General features: G+C 38.5%; 2 protein-coding genes across 8 annotated transcripts in view; both read right to left on the bottom strand.

Moving 5' to 3' along the window:
- LTV1 (LTV1 ribosome biogenesis factor) overlaps nt 1-21,467 on the bottom strand; it is a 387,175-nt gene that overhangs the window by 174,554 nt on the left and 191,154 nt on the right. The window lies entirely within an intron of this gene.
- PHACTR2 (phosphatase and actin regulator 2) overlaps nt 1-21,467 on the bottom strand; it is a 229,881-nt gene that overhangs the window by 140,926 nt on the left and 67,488 nt on the right. For 5 of the 7 annotated variants that reach the window (XM_050787368.1, XM_050787365.1, XM_050787372.1 and 2 more), the window contains exon 1: nt 18,893-19,115. The exons of the other annotated variants lie outside the window; for them this stretch is intronic. In XM_050787368.1, coding sequence (XP_050643325.1) covers nt 18,893-18,938 — 46 coding nt within the window. In that variant the 5' untranslated portion in view covers nt 18,939-19,115. Of the gene's footprint in view, nt 1-18,892; nt 19,116-21,467 lie in introns of those variants that run through there. 7 annotated transcript variants of the gene reach the window in all.

A 21,467-nucleotide genomic window follows, 5' to 3' on the forward strand; every position in this document is an offset into this window, starting at 1 on the left:
CAGAGCTACAAGGTAGAACTACCTTGCATAATGGCCCATTGTGGTGGTGGCAAACATCTGACTCTACAATGTAACATGTTCAATGACGAGGAATCATTCTTTAAGACTAGCAGCCAGCAACAAGTTTTTATTCCAATTTAAACAGAACACACCACCTCTCCTATCTCATCTTCCCACTGTGAAGCAAATATCTCCCGTTAGACCAGTACCCTAAGGGGAGCAAACGCAAATGGAAGGAGGCTGACACTTAGGTATTTCCACACTAAAGCTTCCAGAGAAGAAAATGGTTTGTTTTGTTTAATTCTTTAGCTATTTGTCACACTGATACAACTTTGCATATGCTTAAAAAATAGGAAATAGCCATTTTAAATATAAACACGTACCTGTGAGTACTGCAAAGGAAAAACGTGGGCTTTCAGTGCCAGAAAGATTTGAATGTAATAATCTGTTCCTCCCCATTCTAGTTGGTAACCTTAGGTCTGTAATTCAACCTTTCAGAGTCCCTCATCTGTAGAATGGGGTAATACAATTCACGATTTGGGTTGTGGCTAGTGTTAATAGAGATAATACATGTAAGCAAGTGGAAAAAGGCTGATAAGAGGTTTTGTGGGGAGTAAAAATAGAGAGTGGGTTATTTATGATTTGGAGCAATTGGGGCAGCAAAATTTCTTGGAAAAAATATTTTCCTGGTCTTCTAGAGGTCTCCAGGAAAACAAAAATGCCCCCTGAAATAAATTCCTGTATACCCACCCAAAACGGATACCTGCATTCTCCATTGGTCTCAAGATAATTGCTGGGAGCTGCTAAAACCAACTAAGACTCAAGGGAAATCCCCACTACTCTATAGCAGAAATGCCCTGGATTAAGGAAAGAAACTAAGCAAGAAGGTTGACATCATATACAAGAATGAGAGAGGAGCTAAGAGTTGGACTTGGCTCTATTTCCTACCAGCTGGGAAATTGCTGAATTTTTTTTATTTTTATGCTTGCACCTGCAAAAAATAAATTTTAAAAACCAAACCAACAAACATAAAACTATTTTATTGAAAAGCCCAGTTGCTTACTTGATTAATACAACACTTAGTAAATCAAGGTGAAAGTAATTAGGCATTATTTAGTCAGATACAAGTTGTTGTTCCTTTTGGTTTTTAAAAACCCTGCACCGTATAAGATGTGTTGCTAAGTCTGCTAAACACAGGAAGTTGCATTTTACTGTTGTTTCCAAATATGCCTAATGTCACAATCTAAAGAGAAAAGAAAGATCCGTTTCATGATTCCATTAACTTCAGATATTTTAAGTAAAGACCACCTGTAAATTCAATGTAGATGACAAAGTCCCAGAGGATTCTCTCGATGAGACTCATGTTATCCACTGGACTAGCTAAGAAATCATTATCAAAGGGCCCTTTGTTTATTCTGCCCTTCCCTTTTCAACATCTAGCAGGAACCTTACGCTCATTCTCTTTGCCTCTAGGACTGCAGTACCCAGCAATGAAAATAAACTTGGACTGGCACTGCAAAACCACAAGCAACTATTAATTAAATCCTTATCAGTTATTTCCACTGTCTACAATAAGACGCCATTTTTATGCCTTAGGGTATTGAATGTTGAATCTGAAATAGGGTCTTGGATCCAAGTGAACTGTTCTCAACTTGGAAGACCACCAATATTCTATGACTTTTAACCTCCTCCGATTGAGTACTCAGCATATTCTAATCTGCAAGATGCCTTAAAAGTCTACAATGACAGAGTCACAACTAAAGGGTGTAGAGGTTTGGCTAAGAACTTCTGCACGCCCTGACCCCCATGCCCAATCCATCATAATCTGGATTCGGGTAAGGGCCTAAGAGAAGTGAGTCTTATTTGCAGTCTTTGCAGAATGCTTGTATCTCGCCATCTCAAGGCAATTCCTGGTCCAAGAGATGCCTATAAAATGAAATAATTTCTGAGGTTTAGGGAGAGTTTTTAATCATTTTACAAAAGGACCTAAGGTCACTAGATTTTGATGCACCCAATTCTTATTAGGGTGCTTAACCAGTTTGAGGGACCTTTTTCAATAAAATAAGGAATTTGGAACCTACAGGAGGTGGGTGTGCTTTGGAAGCATTATCTTCATGTCTTGTGACAAGATAAGCAGTCCACCAAAACTGACTGCACCAGTTAAGAGTTTCCTGTGATATTTACAAATTGATAGCAAGACATCACTGGAAGCCTGCTAGGTGGTTTACAATGCGTATGGGCTAGAATACAAATGCAGTTAGTCGTAATGAATCATCTTCAAGTTACCAACCTGTCTCAATGGGGCTGCTGCATTTTCTTGCAAGAACATTCTTGTTCTGGCTTTACTTTGACAGGTGTTTAAACACCATCTTTCTTTAACACGCTTATTCATTTTCTTTCTTATTTTAGCAGCTCTTTGCAAAGAGACATGTCACCCTGTGGATTTCAAACACATCTAAGACAATGAAAGCATACAGAGCCAGCAAAACCAAACAGAGAAAAGGAAGACTATATATGTAGTGACATTTGAGAACAAAACATTTTTCCAAATACAGTGTTTCACATTCAGGACCCTCAAAGAAGATTATAAAACCAGTCAGGTGGCCACATTAGTTACTGACCACACTGGGATTAGGATCCTGATAAGTAGTTTTGGGGTTTTTTTTCCTGAACATTAATCAATTTGGTGCTCCAATCACAAGTTACTGGTATTGATTCCTTACACAATGGCAGAAACATAATGTCACATATTCCATTTCTTTCTTTCTTTCTTTCTTTCTTTCCTTTTCTTCTTTCCTCTCCTTTCCCTCCCTTCCTTCCTTTTTTCCTTCTTCCTCCTTCCTTTCCTCCCTCTCTCCCTCTTTTCCTCCCTCCTTGCTCCCTGTCCCCTAGCTTGCTTGCTTCCTTCCTTCCTTCCTTCCTTCCTTCCTTCCTTCCTTCTTTCCTTCCTTTCTTCCCTCCTTCCCTCCCTTCCTTCTTTCCCTTCTTCCTTCTTTTTCTTTAAGACAGGGTCTCACTCTGTCTATCGCCCAGGCTGTAGTGCAGTGGCATGATCACGGATCACCACAGGCTTGATCTCCTGGATTCAGGTGATCCTCCCATCTTGGTCTCTTGGGTAGCCGGGACTAGAGGTGCACACCACCACACCCACATAATTTTTTCTATTCTTCATATAGATCGGTTTCACCACATTGCCCAGGCTGGTCACAAACACATATTCCATTTTCTAAGTTTACCCTATATACTCAACAGCCTATGCTTTACCTCCTAAGAGTACTGCCTAGTCACACTGGTTAATTTACGTTGCTGAAAATCACCTTCAATGCCTCCTCTTACTCAAGTCATATCCACTGAATATGGCACTGTTGAGGTGAGTGGGGAAGAGGCCTTAATCAGTTAAGAAATGAAACTGAAAAATCAGAAAAAAGACAATGGATGCAGTGTGCTTATGGGACATTGCTAATAAATCCTGGTTTGTACACTGGTTTTAGGGACATGGCTTAAAATCCTTAAATGGCCTATTCAAAAAATGTAGAAAAAAGGGGCTGGGCACGGTGGCTCATGTCTGTAATCCCAGCACTTTAGGAGGCCGAGGCAGGTGGATCACCTGAGGTCAGGAGTTCGAGACCAGCATGGTCAACACGGTGAAACCCTGTCTCTACTAAAAATACAAAAATTAGCCGGGTGGAGTGGTGATGCCTGTAGTCCCTGCTACCTGGGAGGCTGAGGCAGGAGAATCGCTTGAATCTGGGAGGCGGAGGTTGCAGTGAGCCAAGACTGCACCACTGCACTCCAGCCTGGGTGACGGAGCATGACTCCGTCTCAAAAAAACAAAAACAAAACAAACAAAAACAAAAAAAGGACACTGCTAAGGGCTGAATTGTGCCCCTCAAAACTCATATGTTAAAATCTTAACTCCCAGTACCTCAACATGGGACCATATTTGAATACAGGGCCTTTAAAAAAGTAAAATTAAGGTAAAAAGAGGTCATATGGGTGGGCTCTACTCCTGTGGGGTTATTATAAGAGGAGAACATTTGAGCACAGACGTGTGTGTGTGCACAGAAGATGGACTGTAGGAGGACACAGAGGGAAGGCAACCGTCTACAAGTTAAAGACAGAGGCTCTGAGCAGAAACTAACCCAGCTGACACCTTGATCTTAGACCTCAGCCTCCAGAATAGTGAGGAAATACATTTCTGTTGTTGCAGCCACCCAGTCTGTGGTATGGTGTTATGACAGCCTTAGCAGACTAATACTGTACAGACATTTACTATTATCTGCAAAGTTATTTATTAACATGTCGAATGTAAAGTGAAAATGTCACACAGCTTTCAACCTCACCTCCACCTCAGCCCACTTGAAAGAAGGAAAAAGAAAAGTTCTTTGAAGGATTTTGCTATGATTACTTTATAATGGCTTCCTAAATTAAAACATTCTTGTTTGGAAAATGAGGTATACGTATGTTCTGACATTCTGTGGTTGGATGACTGAAGGGGATTCAGTTTTTTAAAAGTGTACAGTTCTAAATTCTTCTAAAAATCTCATGTTTGATTTTATTCTTTTCATGTTTTCTTTAAAAAATTGGCAGTCAAGTACTTTCCAAGCAACAGAACATTAGTTGTGCACAGATGTATACAATTCTGCTTTAGAGGCCTTTAGGAAAATGAAGCACAGCGCAGTCAGGCCAACAGGAACCCACGGCATGAGCTCAGTTAACTTGTTCTGGTTTATTCCAAGTTTCCATTCTCACCTGGCTCTTTCATAAACAGGTTGGCAGGTCAACACAAGTTAACTTTACAGAAGAAGAAATTTTGAAAAACACAAAATACCTTTATAATAGATGACATTGATCAGCACAATCCTGAATCATCCTGTTAGACTGCCCTTCTCAGTCCTGTGAGCCACCCAGCTGTTGTCAGATACATTTTTATACAAGAAGGAAGGTCAGAGGGAATGTTCAGCACACCCTGAAACACCTTAGGCAACAAACAGTGGCCTTCCACAGGGAGGCTGGAAAATTCTTTAGAAAAAGCTTTTTAAGAGACCCCAATTAAGATTGAATGGAATTTACTTCACACTGGGCAATGGGCTGCAAATAGGCACAAAATTGAAAGGAAAGGATGCCTAAAGTACAAACAGAGGCGAAAATAAAAAGTCAAACATTATCCAGAAAGGAACGCATGAACAGAAGTCTTAAATAAATGATTGCTTCCTTTTGGAATTTTCAGAATTTGCCGCCTACAGTTCTAAAAAGGAAAAGGGCTCAGCCTCCTTTTCAGAAATGTATTTTACTAAAATCTTTCTTATAATTCTTCCTACTCATTGTTAAACAGCTATTTTCATCTAGAGACCTGTTCTTTGACTCTGGCTTTGGGTTAAGTAATTAGCATGCAGCACCCTCAGATAAAGTTCACAGGGGTCTTCTTGAAAAGGCAACAAGTTGAAATTCTGTGGCCTTTTCCTAAACAGTAATTGGCATTCTGCTGATAACTTCCTTGCCTTCTAATGTAACTATATATTTACTTCAAACCTAGTTATTGTGGGAAATGCATTATTTTGCTGCTTATAATATTAACAAAATGAACATAAAAGCAAACAGGTTTCTGGCAATAATATTCCATAAGAATCTCAACATTCCACTTGACAATAGGAATATTTGCTCATAAACAGTTAATATGAATGACCCAATTCATCCCAGCATTTGCGTACAGAACATCAGAGTCTCTGAACTGGATATTTTGTAACTTTTGCCTCAAGTAAAGAGAAAGACACACATAAATATTCAAATGAGGACTTTTTTTAATTTAAATACCGAAGGTCCGTGACTTACCATGGTTTGACTTACTATTTTTTTTTTTCACTTTATGATGGGCTTATCAAGATACAATCCCATCACAAGTTGAGGAGCATCTGTACAGTACAACTAACCTATAATTTGTTTTCCAGAAGATGTTTCTCACCTTAGGAATCCTCTGGAATGTTTGTTGAAAACACAGACTCTGAGACCCCTCTCCAAAAGACTTTGATTTTGTTGACCTATAATGTGGGACCCAGCAATCAGTATTTTGCACACTAAGTGAGTCTCACAATTGGGCACTTTTGTGAAATATCAATGGTAGTTTGTAATACCCCAGGATCCAATCAGAACCAGCATCCCATAAAGATGTTGCATCCCTAAAATAAAAACACAGAAAAATACAGGAATACCACAATTATTCAATGTAGATCTTAAATGTGAGTCTTCTTTAAAAATGCCAGCACATTATTATCACAGTAAGCACATTGTTAAATTAGTCTATGTACCATAAAACTTTTAAACTTCCATAAAATATTTTTTAGACCATTGCAACAAGCCAAGTCAAAGTTGAGATTCTGTGTGACCATAACCCAAGAAAGTCTTTTGAAATGAGTTAAAAGCTATTTGCTAAAGAGAAAAATCAAGTCTTCTAGATAAAAGGAAAATGTTCATCCTGATGAATTGGGAGGGATGGTGGTGTTTGTGCATATTGCAGCAAGTTTGCTTTGCTACCTTATGTCCCAGCCAAGCTATCAACCAAGCATGAAGCCAGAATAAAGACACGTTCTAATACAAATACTCAAAAACCACACACCCCATGAGCTTTTCTCAAGAAGCACTCTGTGTGCTCTGCCAAAATAAGGAAATAGACACAGAAAGAAAAAAAAAAAAAAGGCGTGGGATCCAGCAATCTGGAGATTCAACGCAAGAGGAAAGCGGAAGGAATCCCCCTGGTGTGATGAAGAGAGATCCCAAGACAACAGCCGGACAGTGGGCTCGGAGAAAATCCAGTCCACGTGGGAAGAGGGCAAAGGCTATGTATGAAGCTCTTCAAGATGAACCTGAAAGAATAACTCGAGTGTTTGAACATATTGAACATATTGACAAGCGATTTATTAAATACACAACAAGAGAAAGTATGGGGATGAGTATGTAGGACGCTTAGCAATCTAACAAAAACACCAGTAGGAAAAACAAAAGGTATGTGGAAGAGAAAAAGAAATCGTGGTTTACCACAAGCCTTAGCTATCATTGGCATTTCTGCTGTTATATGGACGACTGATATAATCAAAAACATAATATAAGAATGTTGGGGCTGGGCGCAGTGGCTCACACGGGTAATCCCAGCACTTTGGAAGTCAGAAGTTCAAGACCAGACTGCAAGACCAGCCTGGTGAAACCCTATTGCTACTAAAAATCCAAAAATTAGCTGGGCGTGGTGGCGGGTGCCTGTAATCCCAGCTACTCAGGAGGCTGAGGCAGGAGAATCACTTGAACCCAGGAACGAGAGGTTGCAGTGAGCTGAAATCAGGCCACTGCACTGCAGCCTGGGCAACAGAGTGAGACTCCGTCTCAAAAAAAAAAAAAAAAAAAAAAAAAAAAAAAAAAAAAAAAAAAAAAAAAAGACTGCTGAGAACATGAGAAAATGGGAGAATAGGAAATAACAGGAAATGTATGATTTTGAAATGGGGAGAGGCAGGGGTTGGGGCAGGGTAAAAAAGAGAATTATGTCTTCGGTTTCCATACTGTGAGCTCAATAGATAGGTAGCAAAGAGCATGATATTTAGAGACTGGAGAATTAAAGATTAAAGAATCAGTTTAAACAACTCCGCATTTCTTAGATGCCCCTGAACTTTCTACTCAGTTCCTATTACTCTACTAATATATGACCTGGTCAAACAGAGCTATTCTTTTATTTGACAAATAGTGTTGTTGTCAGGCATATATCTAGGAATAAGAAGAAACATTGGTGAACAAGACAGATGTCTTTTAGATCATGGAGCTTGTGTTTTAGCAAAGAGAGACAATGAATAAAACAAACAAGATCATCTGAGTGCTAAGTGCAATGAAGGCACAGAGAGCTGTGGGTGGCGGCCGGGGGGGTTATTCTGGAGAGGGGTAGGCAGGGAAGGTCTCTATGAAGCGCAAGGATGCAGCCGAAACAAGGAGTCAGCTTTGCGAAGAGCCAAGGGAAGAGTGTCTCAAATAGGGAGCAGCAACAGCCTAGGTCCATGGGTAGGACTGAGCCAGGCTTGTTTGAGGACTGGAAAAGGCAGTGAGACTGCAGCAGTAGAGAGGGGACCAGGGCAAAGTGATGGAAGATGAGGTCAGAGAGGTGGGCAGGGATCATATGGGCTCATGTAGAGCCTCGAGGGCCATACTATGCAATCTGGATTTCATTCCAAGTGCAATGGGAGGACAGGAAGGTTTTGAGTGAGCGAGTGACATGATTTATGCTTTAAGAAATTACTTTAGCTATTCTGTGGAAAATGAATTGCAGAAGGGTGGGAATAGAAGCAGAAGAGCAGCTGGAATCTACTGCAGTTGTCCATGTAATGGATGGCCCCAGAGCTTGGATAGTGGCAGTAGGGACAGATGGAAGAGCATGGACTTGAGATACATTTGTGAAGAAAAAGGACAAGACCTGCTGATGGATCCATGTGGAAGGGGAACAAAAAACCTAAGAATAACTCCTAGATCTTGGGCTAGAATAAGTGAGTGGTTGGGGTATCATTTGGTGAAATGTAGAAAGTCAAGGGAAGAACTGGCTTGGAGGACAAAAATCAAACCTTCTGTATAGATCTATGTTACCTCTGGGATGCCCAGCAAGTTAAGCAGACCAGTCAAATAGAGAGTTGCACATTTGAGCCTGGAGTGCAGAGAGAGGTCAGAGTTGCAGATACAAACTGGGTAACTCTGGGAGTCGAGAGTTGGGTGAGACCCTACTCCCATTTCTCTACCCACCTCTCACCCCAGATCAGGCATCCACTTCACCTTGCTGGATTATTCCAGCCTACTTCTTGGTCCCACTTTCAGTCTCTCCCCATGAAATCTATACTGCATGCGGCAGGCCGACTCATCTCCTGGGCAAATCAATAATCATTTCTCTGTTTTGATGGAAAAATAAAAAAAGCTTCAGAGGTTCCCATTGCCTGTGGCTCTCAGTATTGCCTTCCACCCCTTTCCTTCTCAGAGCCTGAATTCTTGTCCCCATTCTGTGTTTTGCCTCCTGATCTAGTCCTACAATTCTCTAGGTATCCCTTCTCTTCCACTCTCATTTCTGCACATTTTCACCAAGCATCTTCTAGACTGGACGCTTTGTGGGCAGGGTCTGTGTAGGATTTATCTTTGAAACTTCCCACCTTGCTTAGCATAACACTTTACATATAATAACTTTAATTTAGAAACTGCTTGCTGCATGAAGGTGCCACTCTTCTCCTTCTTAATATCCCCTCATAAAACAGGCTGATTTGTAGGACTATACCTGCCAAGCACATACCAGCACAGCTTTCCAGGATATTCTTAAGCAAAATAGCACTTCAGTCCTTCCTTGGCAGCCAAATTTCCTTAGTGCTAAGGGCTGCAGTGTTTTACTTGCCAGAAGGTTGATGTGAATAAAAACATCCAGCCCCTTGAAATGAAAATAAATGGAGGGATGGTTTATAAGTATAAATGATAATGGTTAGAGAGACCTTTTAGCAAGTAATGTGATTTGCCCATTCCTTTCTGTATTTCTGTAGTGTTGGTTTTTGTTCCCCTGCTTTTGTGGGGAGGAAACAAGAAGTGTTTATTTTCTTAAGACTATTTCTATCCTTAATATCACCTTTGCACCAGTCGAGTCTTCACTAAATATTAATATTTTCTCCCAAGAATAGAGACTAGCAGTTAACCTGCTACAGTAAAGTCCCCAAAGAAAAGAAAAAATGTTGGAATTTTTCCTCTATTCAAATTAAATAGGCTTAATTGTAAGACCAATTCTTACAATTCTTATTTCCTTCCCCACTGCATTAAGAAGGCAAGAGGTGATGTGTGACTTGCTCATTAGCCATTATGTTTTCAGACTGCTAAAAATAAAATAAATTTATTATTATTTTCTATTTCAGATTGCTAAAAATAAAATTAAAATATTTGGGATATTACTCACTGACCAAATCTGATGAGCTATGGACCAAAGAGAAGTAGGTGATGTTGAAACTTTGCTCACATTCTTTCTCTCAAAGTAAGTGACATTCACATTATTATCAAACAGACTAAAAAAACAATTAAACCTAAAAAGAAGGTGGCTATATTGGGACCAATGTTTTTGTTTTCATCACTGACAAAGGAAAAAAAAAAGTAGCTGAAAACCAGCCACTGAGCTTAAAGCTCAGAATCCACGCAGCTGGAGAAAAGCTAGTACAGTTGCAGGTCAGCTCATGACTTTAATTACGGACGAGGGCCAGGTGGACAGTGGATATGGAAGCCTTGGGTTTGATCATTTCCAAAGCAGGGGAAAGCCATGACTGTCACACCAACTCTTCAAGAACAAAGTTCCTGGGTGGGCACAGTGGCTCACGCCTATAATCCCAACACTTTGGGAGGCCAAGGCGGGCGGATCACGAGGTCAGGACTTTGAGACGAGCCTGGCCAACATGATAAAATCTCGTTCTATTAAAATACAAAAAGTAGCTGGACATGGTGGCTCATGCCTGTAATTCCAGCTACCCAGGAGACTGAGGCAAGGAGAATCGCTTGAAACCAGAAGGTGGAGGTTGCAGTGAGCTGAGATCATGCCACTGAACTCCAGCCTAGGTGAAAGAGAAAGACTCCGTCTCAAAAAAAAAAAAAAAAAAAAAGAAGTTCCTCTCCTCTATGTGTATGTGTATGTACAAATAACTTTCTTTTTTACATATTTTTAAATGGAACCATATTACTTCACAACCTGCCTTTTCACATGTTGATGCTATTTATCATAAAAATTGCCTTTAAAAATATTTTTACATCATTTTTAAATGGCTTATTCTATCACATGTCTGTATTTCAATAAATTCAACAAGTCTCTTGATGTTTGACTATTAATTCCAATTTTTGGCTTTTGTAAAAACTGTTTTTATGAGCAATTAATTATTTCTTTTACAATATACTTCTGTAAGAGGAACTACTGTGTCTAAGAGTAGTCTAAGTGCACTTTTTTTTTTTGAGACAGAATCTCACTCTGTCATCCAGGCTGTAGTGCAATGGTGCAATCTCGGCTCACTGCAACCTCCTCGTCCCAAGTTCAAGCAATTCTCCTGTCTCGGCCTCTCAAGTAGCTGACATGACAGGTGCCCGCGACCACGCCTCGCTAATTTTTATATTTTTAATAGAGACAGGGTTTCACCATTTTGGTCAGACTAGTCTCAAGCTCCTGACCCCAGGTAATCCACCTGCCTCGGCTTCCCAAAGTGCTGGGATTACAGGCGTGAGCCACTGCGCCCGGCCTAAGTGCACATTTTATTATTTTTAAAATATACTGCCAAACTGCTTTCCTGATAAGTTGTACCAATGTAAATTACCACAAAACAATTGTCTTTTGGGAATTACTCATTTTAATCTTTGCTATACTCATTGGTGATCAGTTGCATCCCTTTTTTTTTTTTTTTTCCATTTAATTGCTTAAACCTTAATTCATATATATACCAAGTGATCACTTATGTTCTTCTTTGGTCAAGTGACCTGGGCAAGTTACTTAGCTCTTGTACTTTGGTTTCCCTCATTTATAAAATGGGGATATTAATATTAGTTACCCCGGATAAATGTCATAAGTATTAAAAAGTTAATTCAAGTAAAGCACTTAGAGTAGTTCCTGGTCCATAGTGAGTTCACAATTGTAACCATTAGATATTTTAGAAAATGTCTGTTCATGTTATTTACTTGTTTTCCTATGTGGTTGTTTATCTTTTTGTTATTGACTTTTAAGAGGTCTTACTACATTAATGATATTAACTATTATTTTTTATATATAATTAAATATTTCTTTCAACTTTATTATTTTCCTTTTCAACTTTCTGATGTTAATTTTTTTGGCCATGTAAAAGTTTAAAAGTTTTATATTATTAAATCTATTCATCTTAAGCCAGAATAAATTACAGAGATCAAATAGTCAAAACACAAGAAAAATAGCAGAGGAAAGCAGAGGAAATAGCCCTAGTTTGTAAGAAAGAAAACGACTAATCAATTTGACTTAAAAATTTAAAGTTTTCTATAAAAAAATACTGTAAACAAATTTAAGGTACGAGAAAAGTTTTTTAAATGTTAAAATATATAATAGACATAAGGCTAATCTCCTGAAAATACAAATCTGTAAGAAACCATGAAAGTAAGGAAAGTCTATAAATAGTCAATTCAAAGAAAAATAAATATAAATGTCCTGCATCACTCATAATTAAAATAAGATGCCATTTTTTAAATATAGATTTATAAAGAGTCTAAAAAATTATTTATGCACAGCATTGTAGTCATGTACAATTGTGTAGAGTGTTGACTGCAGAAGGACACCTAGGTAAGAGAATGAGTGGGAACTAAATTCCTGCTAATGTTCCACTTGTTAAGTCTGTGCTGTGGAGCTGCCTCACCAGAGGAAGTGACTTCTCATTCTCACAAGGCTATGGGCTAAGAGTGACCCTGATATGCAGTGGTGGTGACAGAGTACAGAAACACAAAGTCTCATATAATAAGCAGATACACTGAGAGAGCCTCTTTGAGAGTAATGTAGCAAAGTCTATCAAAATAAAATACACAAATCTTTTAACCTAGCCACTCTACTGCTAATACGTCATTAGGACATGTAGCTTGCAGTTGTCCATGTATGGATGGTCCCAGAGCTTGGATAGTGGCAGTAAGGACAGATGGAAGAGCATGGACTTGAGATATATTTGGGAAGAAAAAAGGGCAAGACCTGCTGATGGATCCATGTGGAGCAGGGAAGGAAAACCTAAGAATAACTCCTAGATCTTGGGCTAGAATAAGTGAGTGGTTGGGGTATCATTTGGTGAAATGTAGAAAGTCAAGGGAAGAACTGGCTTGGAGGACAAAATCAAATCTTCCATTAGATCTACGTTACCTCTGGGATGCCCAGCAAGTTTTCAAGCAGAACTGTCAAATAGGGAGTTGCATATTTGAGCCTGGAGTGCAGAGAGAGGTCATAGATACGGATGTTCATTTCAGTATTATTCACAATAGCATACACATATGCAGATAACCCAGGAACAATATTAAAATACAACTAGATTATTTTAAAGGAAGTTTTGATATATCCACATACTACAATCGTGTTCATTTATAGGATTAAAGAGATCAAGATGGAAATATTTTCAAGTTATATTACACGAAAAATTTGAAGTATTGGGCAGTAAGTATAGTATGTCTTGTTTGACTGCTGACAAAGATATCTATGAATGAAAACTATGTGGAATGAAAAAACATTGTTCATGCTGGGTTATAGATGGAAAGTGGGACTGGAGGATTCGGGGAGGGGGTAAACTCCTTTTTATCCCAAACCATCTTGTAATGTTTGCCTTCCTGCCATGTGCATATTACACCGTAAAGAAAACAAACTCTATCAGTTTTTGCCTTTAGGACTTCTTCCTGTGCCTGGTTTACAAGGAAATGGATAAATATTCTGGACAAGACAAATACAGGGCCCTGAATAAAACTTGGAAGCCCAGAGACACAGATAAATACAGGTTCTATCACAACCTAGATATGATCCTGCACACTTTATTTACTTGTTCTCTTATCTCTTAAAAATGCGGACAGTGGCATTGTCTGCCCTTTCAACCCAAGGGTTGAGGAGAAGCAGCCAAGTGTTGGTCTGTGGCACTGTGAAAATGGGGTGGGGTTGGAAAAAACTAGAAGAAATAGTTACTAGATTCAGACACCTCCCTTCAGACAATACAGTCAGAGTACTGTAATTCTTGGACTAAAAAAAGAATATAAATAATACATACCTCTCATTCATATAGTCATTGGCTTAAAGCAGTCAAACTATTTGTTGACTCATTCATATATTCATCAAAAACTTATTGTATCCAATCTACCATGCTCTATACTTGACAATGAAATACCAGAAGTCTCAGTCCTCCTAAGGCATGATGCCAGAGGGTACTGAAACCATCCTATTTGGGGGCATATCGTTTTAGCCTGTACTTAGAAATAATGGATCCAATTCTCAGTAAAATACTTGTAAACCTAACCCAGCAACATACAAAACGGATTATACACATTACCCAAGTGAGATTTATCCCAGGAATGCAAGGTTGGTTTAACAACCAAAAATCAATTAATGTAACCTGACAAATGAATAGGATAAAGAACAAAAACCATACGATCACCTCAATAGAGGCAGGAAAAACCTTTGATAAAATTGAACAATCTTTATGATAAAAACACTGACAAACTAGGAATAGAAGAGAACTTTTTGACAAAGGGAACCTATGAAGAAACCATAGCTAATAGCACAGTTAATGGTTAAAAAAAAAAACAAAAAAACAAAAAAACAAAAAAAAAACAAGACTTTTCTTTGTTAGATCAGGAACAAGACAAAAATGCTCACAACTGCTGCTTCTACTTAACATTGGACTAAAGGTTCTAGCCAGAACTATTAAATAAGAAAAAAAAAAAAGGCATTCATCTCTAAAAGGAGGAATTAAAATGTTGTTTCTTTGCACACATAAATAGATCTTGTATATAGTATGATCTTGTATATAGAAAATCATAAGGAATCCACTGAAAAACTAGTAGGACTAAAAAATGAGTTCAGGCCAGGCACGGTGGCTCATGGCTATAATCCCTGCAATTTTGGAAGACCCAGGTGAGTAGATCTCTTGAGCTCTAGAGTTTGAGATCAGCCTGGGCAACACAGCAAATCCCCATCTCTACCAATAATACAAAAATTAGCCAGGCATGGTGGTGGGCACCAGTGGTCCCAGCTACTCAAGAGGCTGATGTTGGAGGATCACTTGACCCAGAAGGTTGAGGCTGCAGTGAATGAGCCATGATCACACCACTGCATTACACTGAAAACTACAAAACACGGTGAAAAGAGAGAAGATATAAAGAAATGGAAAGACATCTATGTTCATGGATTAGAAGACTTCTTATTGTTAAGATAGCAATACTACCCAAATTGATCTACAGGTTCAATACAATTGCTATCAAAATCCTAATTGGCTTTTTTGCAGAAATCGACAGGTTGATTGCAAAACTCATATGAAAATGCAACGGAACCAGAATAACCAGTAGAAACTTTTAAATGAACGAAGTTGAAAAACTCATAGTTCTAGGTTTCAAAATTTGTTACAAAGCTACAGTAATCTAGACATTGTGGTAATTGGCATTACCACATTGAGAGTCCAGAAGTAAACCCTTATGTATACAGTCAATCAATTTTTGACAACAGTGGAACACCATTCAATGGGGAAAGAACTGTCTTTTCAACAAATGGTGCTGGAACAACTGGATATTCATATATAAAAGAACGAAGTTGAAACCCTACATCACGCCACACATAAAAATTAACTCAAAATGTATTACTGACCTAAATGTAAGAGCTAAAATTATAAAACTCTCGGAAGAAAACATAGGTGTAAATCTTCTTGCCTTGGTTAGGCAGTAGTTCTCAGATGTGATACCAAAAACACAAATTACAAAAGAAAAAGATTGATAAACTGCTCATCATCAAAACTTTAAAAATCTGAGCAGCAAATCACACTATCAAGATGAAAGGACAACCCAGAGAATGGCAGAAAATATTTGCAAATCATGTATCTGACAAGGGATTTGGATCTAGTATATAAAGAACTCCTAAAACTCCAATGGAAGTCAAATTATCCAACTAAAATTAGGCAGAGGACCTGAAGACATTTTTTTCCAAAGAAGATATACAAATGGCCAATAAGCACATGAAAAGATGCTCAAAGTCGTTAGTAATTAAAGGAAATCAAAACCACAGGATATAACTTCACACCTACTAAGATGGCTATAATCAAAAAGACAGTAACAAATGTTGGTAAGGATATGAAGAAATTGGAACTTTCATTTACTGCTGGCAGGAATGTAAAATGGTCTAGCTTCTTTGGAAACTGCTTGGCAACACCATAAAAGGTTAAACATAGAACTACCTACCATATAATCTAGCAATTCCACTCCTAAATATATACCTGAGAAATGAAAACATATTTTCACAACAGCTTGTACATTAAGTTCAGAGCAGCATTATTCATAAATAGCCCAGAGCAGAAATAACCCAAATGTCCATCAACTGATAAATGGATAATTAAAATGTGGCTTGTTCATACAGTAGAATATTATTTGGCAATAAAAAGAAATGAACAACTGATACATGCTACAACATGGATGACCCTTGAAAACATTATGCTAACTGAAAGAAGCCAGTCACAAAATGACACATTATGATTCCATTGATATGAAATGTTCTCACTAAGCAAATCTATAGAGACAGAAGAGTTGATTAGTGTTTAAAGTAGAGCCCGCTGGTTGAATAGGGTGGGAATAGAGACTGAGGGTCACATAACACTGTGAACAAACTGAAAAACAATGAACTGTACACTTTCCATGAGTGAATTTTATAGTATGTGAATTATACATCAATACAGCTGTTTTTTTTTTTTAAATAATGGATCTAACTGCATATTTTCAGAAAAAATTATTAATGGTCTTCCTAGAACCCAGAGAATTAGGTGCAACCTAAATTGAAAGGCTCTAGAGAGCCTAAAGTCAAAACGGGGAGAAGCAAGCTAACTTCTAGCCTATAATGAAGATTTTTACAAAAGGCCAAATTGAGCGATAAGTATGAATAATTAAACTCTGTGCTATTGATTCCTTTGACTTAAACAGATTTTCGCCCACTAAGCAATTAAGATGAGAATCATCTTTAATACTGTAATCCTAAGCAGCTGCTCCAGACTTAAACAACTAGTCGATGGCTAAGATCAAACAAGGATCTTCACACCATCTGTAAAGCCAGAGTTAAACAGCTAGCAAGGAGTGAACAAAATACCTGGAATAGTAGAGAGTTTGACAGTCTCAGACTCAGAAAAATACAGACATGAATATAAAACTCAGCGAACGTTATTTTATTTATTTTTTATTTTTTATTTTTTATTTTTATTTTTTGGTTTTCACTTAGAATCTGAAGACAAACCTTCAGGGAAACGGGGTAGCTCTAATAGACTTAGAGATACTGGATACCACGAGAAAATTGTTCTGCTTTTACAATACCACAACTTCAGTCATAACCACTGTCATCCCTTAACTGAAAAAAAACCCTCGATTTATGATGTATGGATTGGTCATTTCAATTCATACACATTTTTAATCCACAAAACTGAGGACCTGCAATTTAAGTATAACACCATTCTGTGAGATATTTCTCTTAATTATCTTCTATGATCAAGCATAACTTTTTGTTTAAAACACTTTTTACTTAAGTAGATTACAGGTTCTCATTATAATCAGTCATTTGATTTGGAATTACAGCAATCCGGGTGTTTTTGGCTGTACTGGGTAAGAGGCAGGGAATCTCACTTCAGGATTTTATTTGCTTGTTAGACATCCTTGATTTTTATTAAGGCAAAATTTGCTTTTCTAATATTCACTCGAATAATATTTTGTGATAAAAATCACTAAATTCAGGACAATACTCTCTGTATACCTCTCGTATTGGAGTACTAATTTAATTCTATCTTTGCGGGTGCACAAATTTAAAAATATAACCCTTCCTTGAAATGAAAAGAAGTCTCACACTACTTTAAGGTAAGACAAAGGAAACCGAGTCTTATTTGCACAAAATAGTTTTACTAAATTTAAAATTGAGTAGGATTTTTTTAAATCTCTCGAAAAGCTATCAACATGAAGTCTTTTTGATGTTCAGAGCTGTAGCCATGTCCTTAATGGTAAAGAAGGTATATTCTGATTCTGATGTCCCTTCTTTGCAGAGAGGTCTTCTATGATATTAACAGAAACCTCAGCAAAGCTTGTGGTATCTCAGGGAGTGAAGCTGTGCTACCTAAAGAAACCCACTGGGTATAAAGTGGGGTGGGAGGTTGGAATGACAGAATGCTATCTAGCTAGACATCCTGAGGCAGATTTAAAAACCTTCCTCTGTGCCCTGTCATTTCCTTTCAGCAAGATCCTGTTGATGTTTGCACAATTTCAAAAGTGTATCAAATATCTCAATGAACGACATAAATGGTCCCTTTGAGTTTTATTTTTAATCGTTGATGGAAAAATATCAAAATAGTACCTTTTAAATTTATTTCCTTATCCAATCACAAGTAACACCACCAAACAGTTTTTTTTTTTTTTTTAAAAAAGCCCTGCACTGCTGGGGAAATGCCAGACGTACCTTCCTTCCCTCTTTTTGTTTAAGAAAATGGAAAAAAAAGAGACTTTTAAAACAGAGCATTAGAACTCAGACACGTTACACACGTTTCCATAAAACTAACTGTAGTCCTGGAGAACTAAGTTCATGAGGTATGTTTCCCTAAATGTTATAGCTGCTGTGTCTATTATAAACAAAACAAGTCTCATTTGAAACAATTACGCATTTCGGGGGTAGTTATTAAGTATTCAGCGTTCTGCCAGGATAAGGCGATCAGCGCTTCTGCTCCGAATAACAAACCATAAATCAGTTGACAAGCTTGAAAGCATTCATTCCTAGTCTGCTTGCAAGCCAACCGTAAATACAGAAAAACCTGTTGGCATGTTTCTCTTGCTCTCTAAGTTTCGCGTTTTTAAAAACACAGTAATACACAAATGGCGTTTCCCGTAAGTTTCTGGCTTCGAAATAATTTGGATACAAAACCACAGCGAAGCACCGCGCACAGAAAAATGGAGCCTGTGCCTTTAAGGTAAAATCGGCTGGATCCCAAAAGGCATTCCTCTTTCACGACAAAGAGTTTGGCGAGCGCTACCTCTGGGGTTTCTCTGAGGGACTTGGCGGGTCCGAGCGGAACCCGACCAGACGACTAGCCCTGCCTGCCCCGGGGCCCCGCCGCCAGCCCCGCGCCCGCGCCCGCGCGGCGGGAGCGCATCGCGTGCGCCCGGGACTCACCGCTGCCGGGCTGCGGGGACAGCGTGGACACCGAGGTCTGGCCCATGACTGGGGTCGCAGGGCCAGGTCCAGCGATCACGCGGCTCCTTTGGTCCTTCGATCATGGGTCCGCTCCCAGCCAGACTTCCAAGCGTTCATGTCCCGGCCTGTGCCTAGCGGCCCGCCGGGTCCCCTCACCTTCTCCCCCGCGCGGGTCTCCCAGCCCGGCCGGCCGCAGCCGGCGCGGCGGATCCTGCCCAGCGGATGCCTGTCATTCCTCTATGCAGATTAGCTGGGGTCAGGGGTCACGGGGAAAGAAGGGGGGGTGAGGGCGATAGGGAGGGGAGGAGGGGGAAGCGGGGGGAGGCCGCAGGAGCAGGGGATAGGGGAAGCCCCCGGCCGGCCCAGCAGCACCCGCACCCCCTCAGGGTGGTAGGGAGCTCAGGCTTTCAGGCTACTCCTCTTTAACTTAAAAGGTTCAAAGTCAAATGATCCTTAAGGACTACAAGAAAAGGAATTAAAGTATTTAGTCACGGTACTTAATTTAACAAAATTTGTTTCTTAAAAGTTATTTCCTTCCTTACATTCTATTTGCGGTATTGCGGCACTCTCATGTCCCGTGCCCATTTTTTTTTCACGTTTTAAAAATTACCTTCCTTTTAACAAATACAATTTTTTTTTTTAAAAAAAAGCATTAATGGCCTCAATCAGGCTCTACAACAAATCTAAATGATAGGTCTATGCGTGAGATCAACAAAGTATACTGTTTGCTGTCTCCTACCTGAAACTCTGGAGTGCTCACCTCTCCTTTATTTCAAAAGAATACTGTGAAATAAAGTGATTAAAATACACAAAAGGGGAAAAGAACTATAACAAACTTGAAAGGTGAATTAAACCCTTCTATAATATCCTGTTAAATCTCATTCTTCTTAAAAATATGAATACAAATAAATATCCTTCATATTTACAATTGATGATTAGTATGATAAGTAATCTACATACTATATATACAATGTGTGTGTGTATATATATATACACACAGTATATGGAACATCTATATTTGGTGCATTAGATTGGATGGTGATTACTGGATGTGTTCATTTTATGAAAATTCATTGAGATGTCTAAAATGATGTGTGCACTTTGCTGAAGGTATATATTTCATTAAAAAGTAAAAAATACCAGAAAGTGCAATATATTTAGGTCATTTACCACAGCTTTCTGAACTAACATGAAAATCATTTTTCTCTAAAATTTTTATTATTAAGATTGTGCAGACTTTGTCTGATTTTTTTGAAAGACACTTGTCTGTTTCGTCATGGTTAATTAAGTTGCCCTATTTTTTTCACACCCAAACAGCCCACCCACCACTGTGAGGAAGATCTTTTCCCTAGAACAGTGTGATCCCTTATCTTCTTCCCTTTGCCTAATTCACTCTTAAGAAACACTGATTTTTTTTTTTTTAATGAAATTGAGGATTTAACCAAAATGTGAGTTCTAATTAGGACAATAAAATTAATCCTAACTACATTTCCTTATAAATACAAAAATGTGTCTTGGAAACACATCCCACCTGGGGAGCTAAGCGATGAGAGTAAGCAATTATAATGGCTAGCTCCTCCAACTCTTTGCTTAGAGTTGCTGTAAGAAAAAAAACAAACAAAAGTGGTTAAAGGTAAGTTAAGAGGGAGAATGACTCACTCTTCCTTTTGACGGAGCCTATCTGATAAAGGGAGGTCACTGATCAGAGGAAATACACAGTAAATTTTGCATATTCAAAATATGTAACTATAATAATTTTTAAATACTGATAAAAGTTAAACTTTGAGGTTGCTATCATTTCTTCTTTTCCTCGAGAAACAATAGTATATTTCTATTACTTTTATAAATTCTTATTTCAAAGATCAAGGAAGTGCACTTTAGTTCCAGTTTTTCAGGATTTGCTTAATACAGCTATATTTACCTTATTCAAGACCTTTCATGATTTGCTAGTTAATATAATCTTCAGCCTCATCTGGGATTCCTATAATACCCCAACCAGGTTATGCAATTTTCTCTGAAACTCTTCCAGTTCCATTACATTATCCTTGAAGCATGTCAACCAAAACTGCAGGAAGTGTGCATTAAGGTTTCTTTCTAAGAGTGGGACAGTTCTTCTTCTTGGTTTCTAGAGCTTCTGATGGGGCTTGGCATTTAAGTGGCCTTTTTTTTTTTTTATCACAGCTAACAAGTTATACTAATAAACATAGAAAACGTCTACAGAAATCTGTAAATTTCATTTCTAGGTTGTAACGCAAAGGCTAGAAATTACCATTTAACAAGAGAATGTTAAGATAATTTTCCCCCAAATTGCCTTACTCTTGCCTTATTAGAACTCACACAGTTTTACTAAGAGTTCTGGGTGTTAATCCCATGGGTTTATAGTTTAAATCTGGAAACATTTAATGTCATCTGAAAGGTATGGACATTTCTCTGTATACTACCTCTCTCTAGGGAATTTATTAAAATGCTAAGCAAGATTAGTCTCAATACCCAACTCTGAGGAAGCTATCTATTTGTAATTCTGCAGCATTTATCCCATTGGTCCTACTCTTTG

This window comes from Macaca thibetana, chromosome 4 (genome assembly GCF_024542745.1).
Source record: "Macaca thibetana thibetana isolate TM-01 chromosome 4, ASM2454274v1, whole genome shotgun sequence".
Lineage (NCBI taxonomy): Eukaryota > Metazoa > Chordata > Mammalia > Primates > Cercopithecidae > Macaca > Macaca thibetana.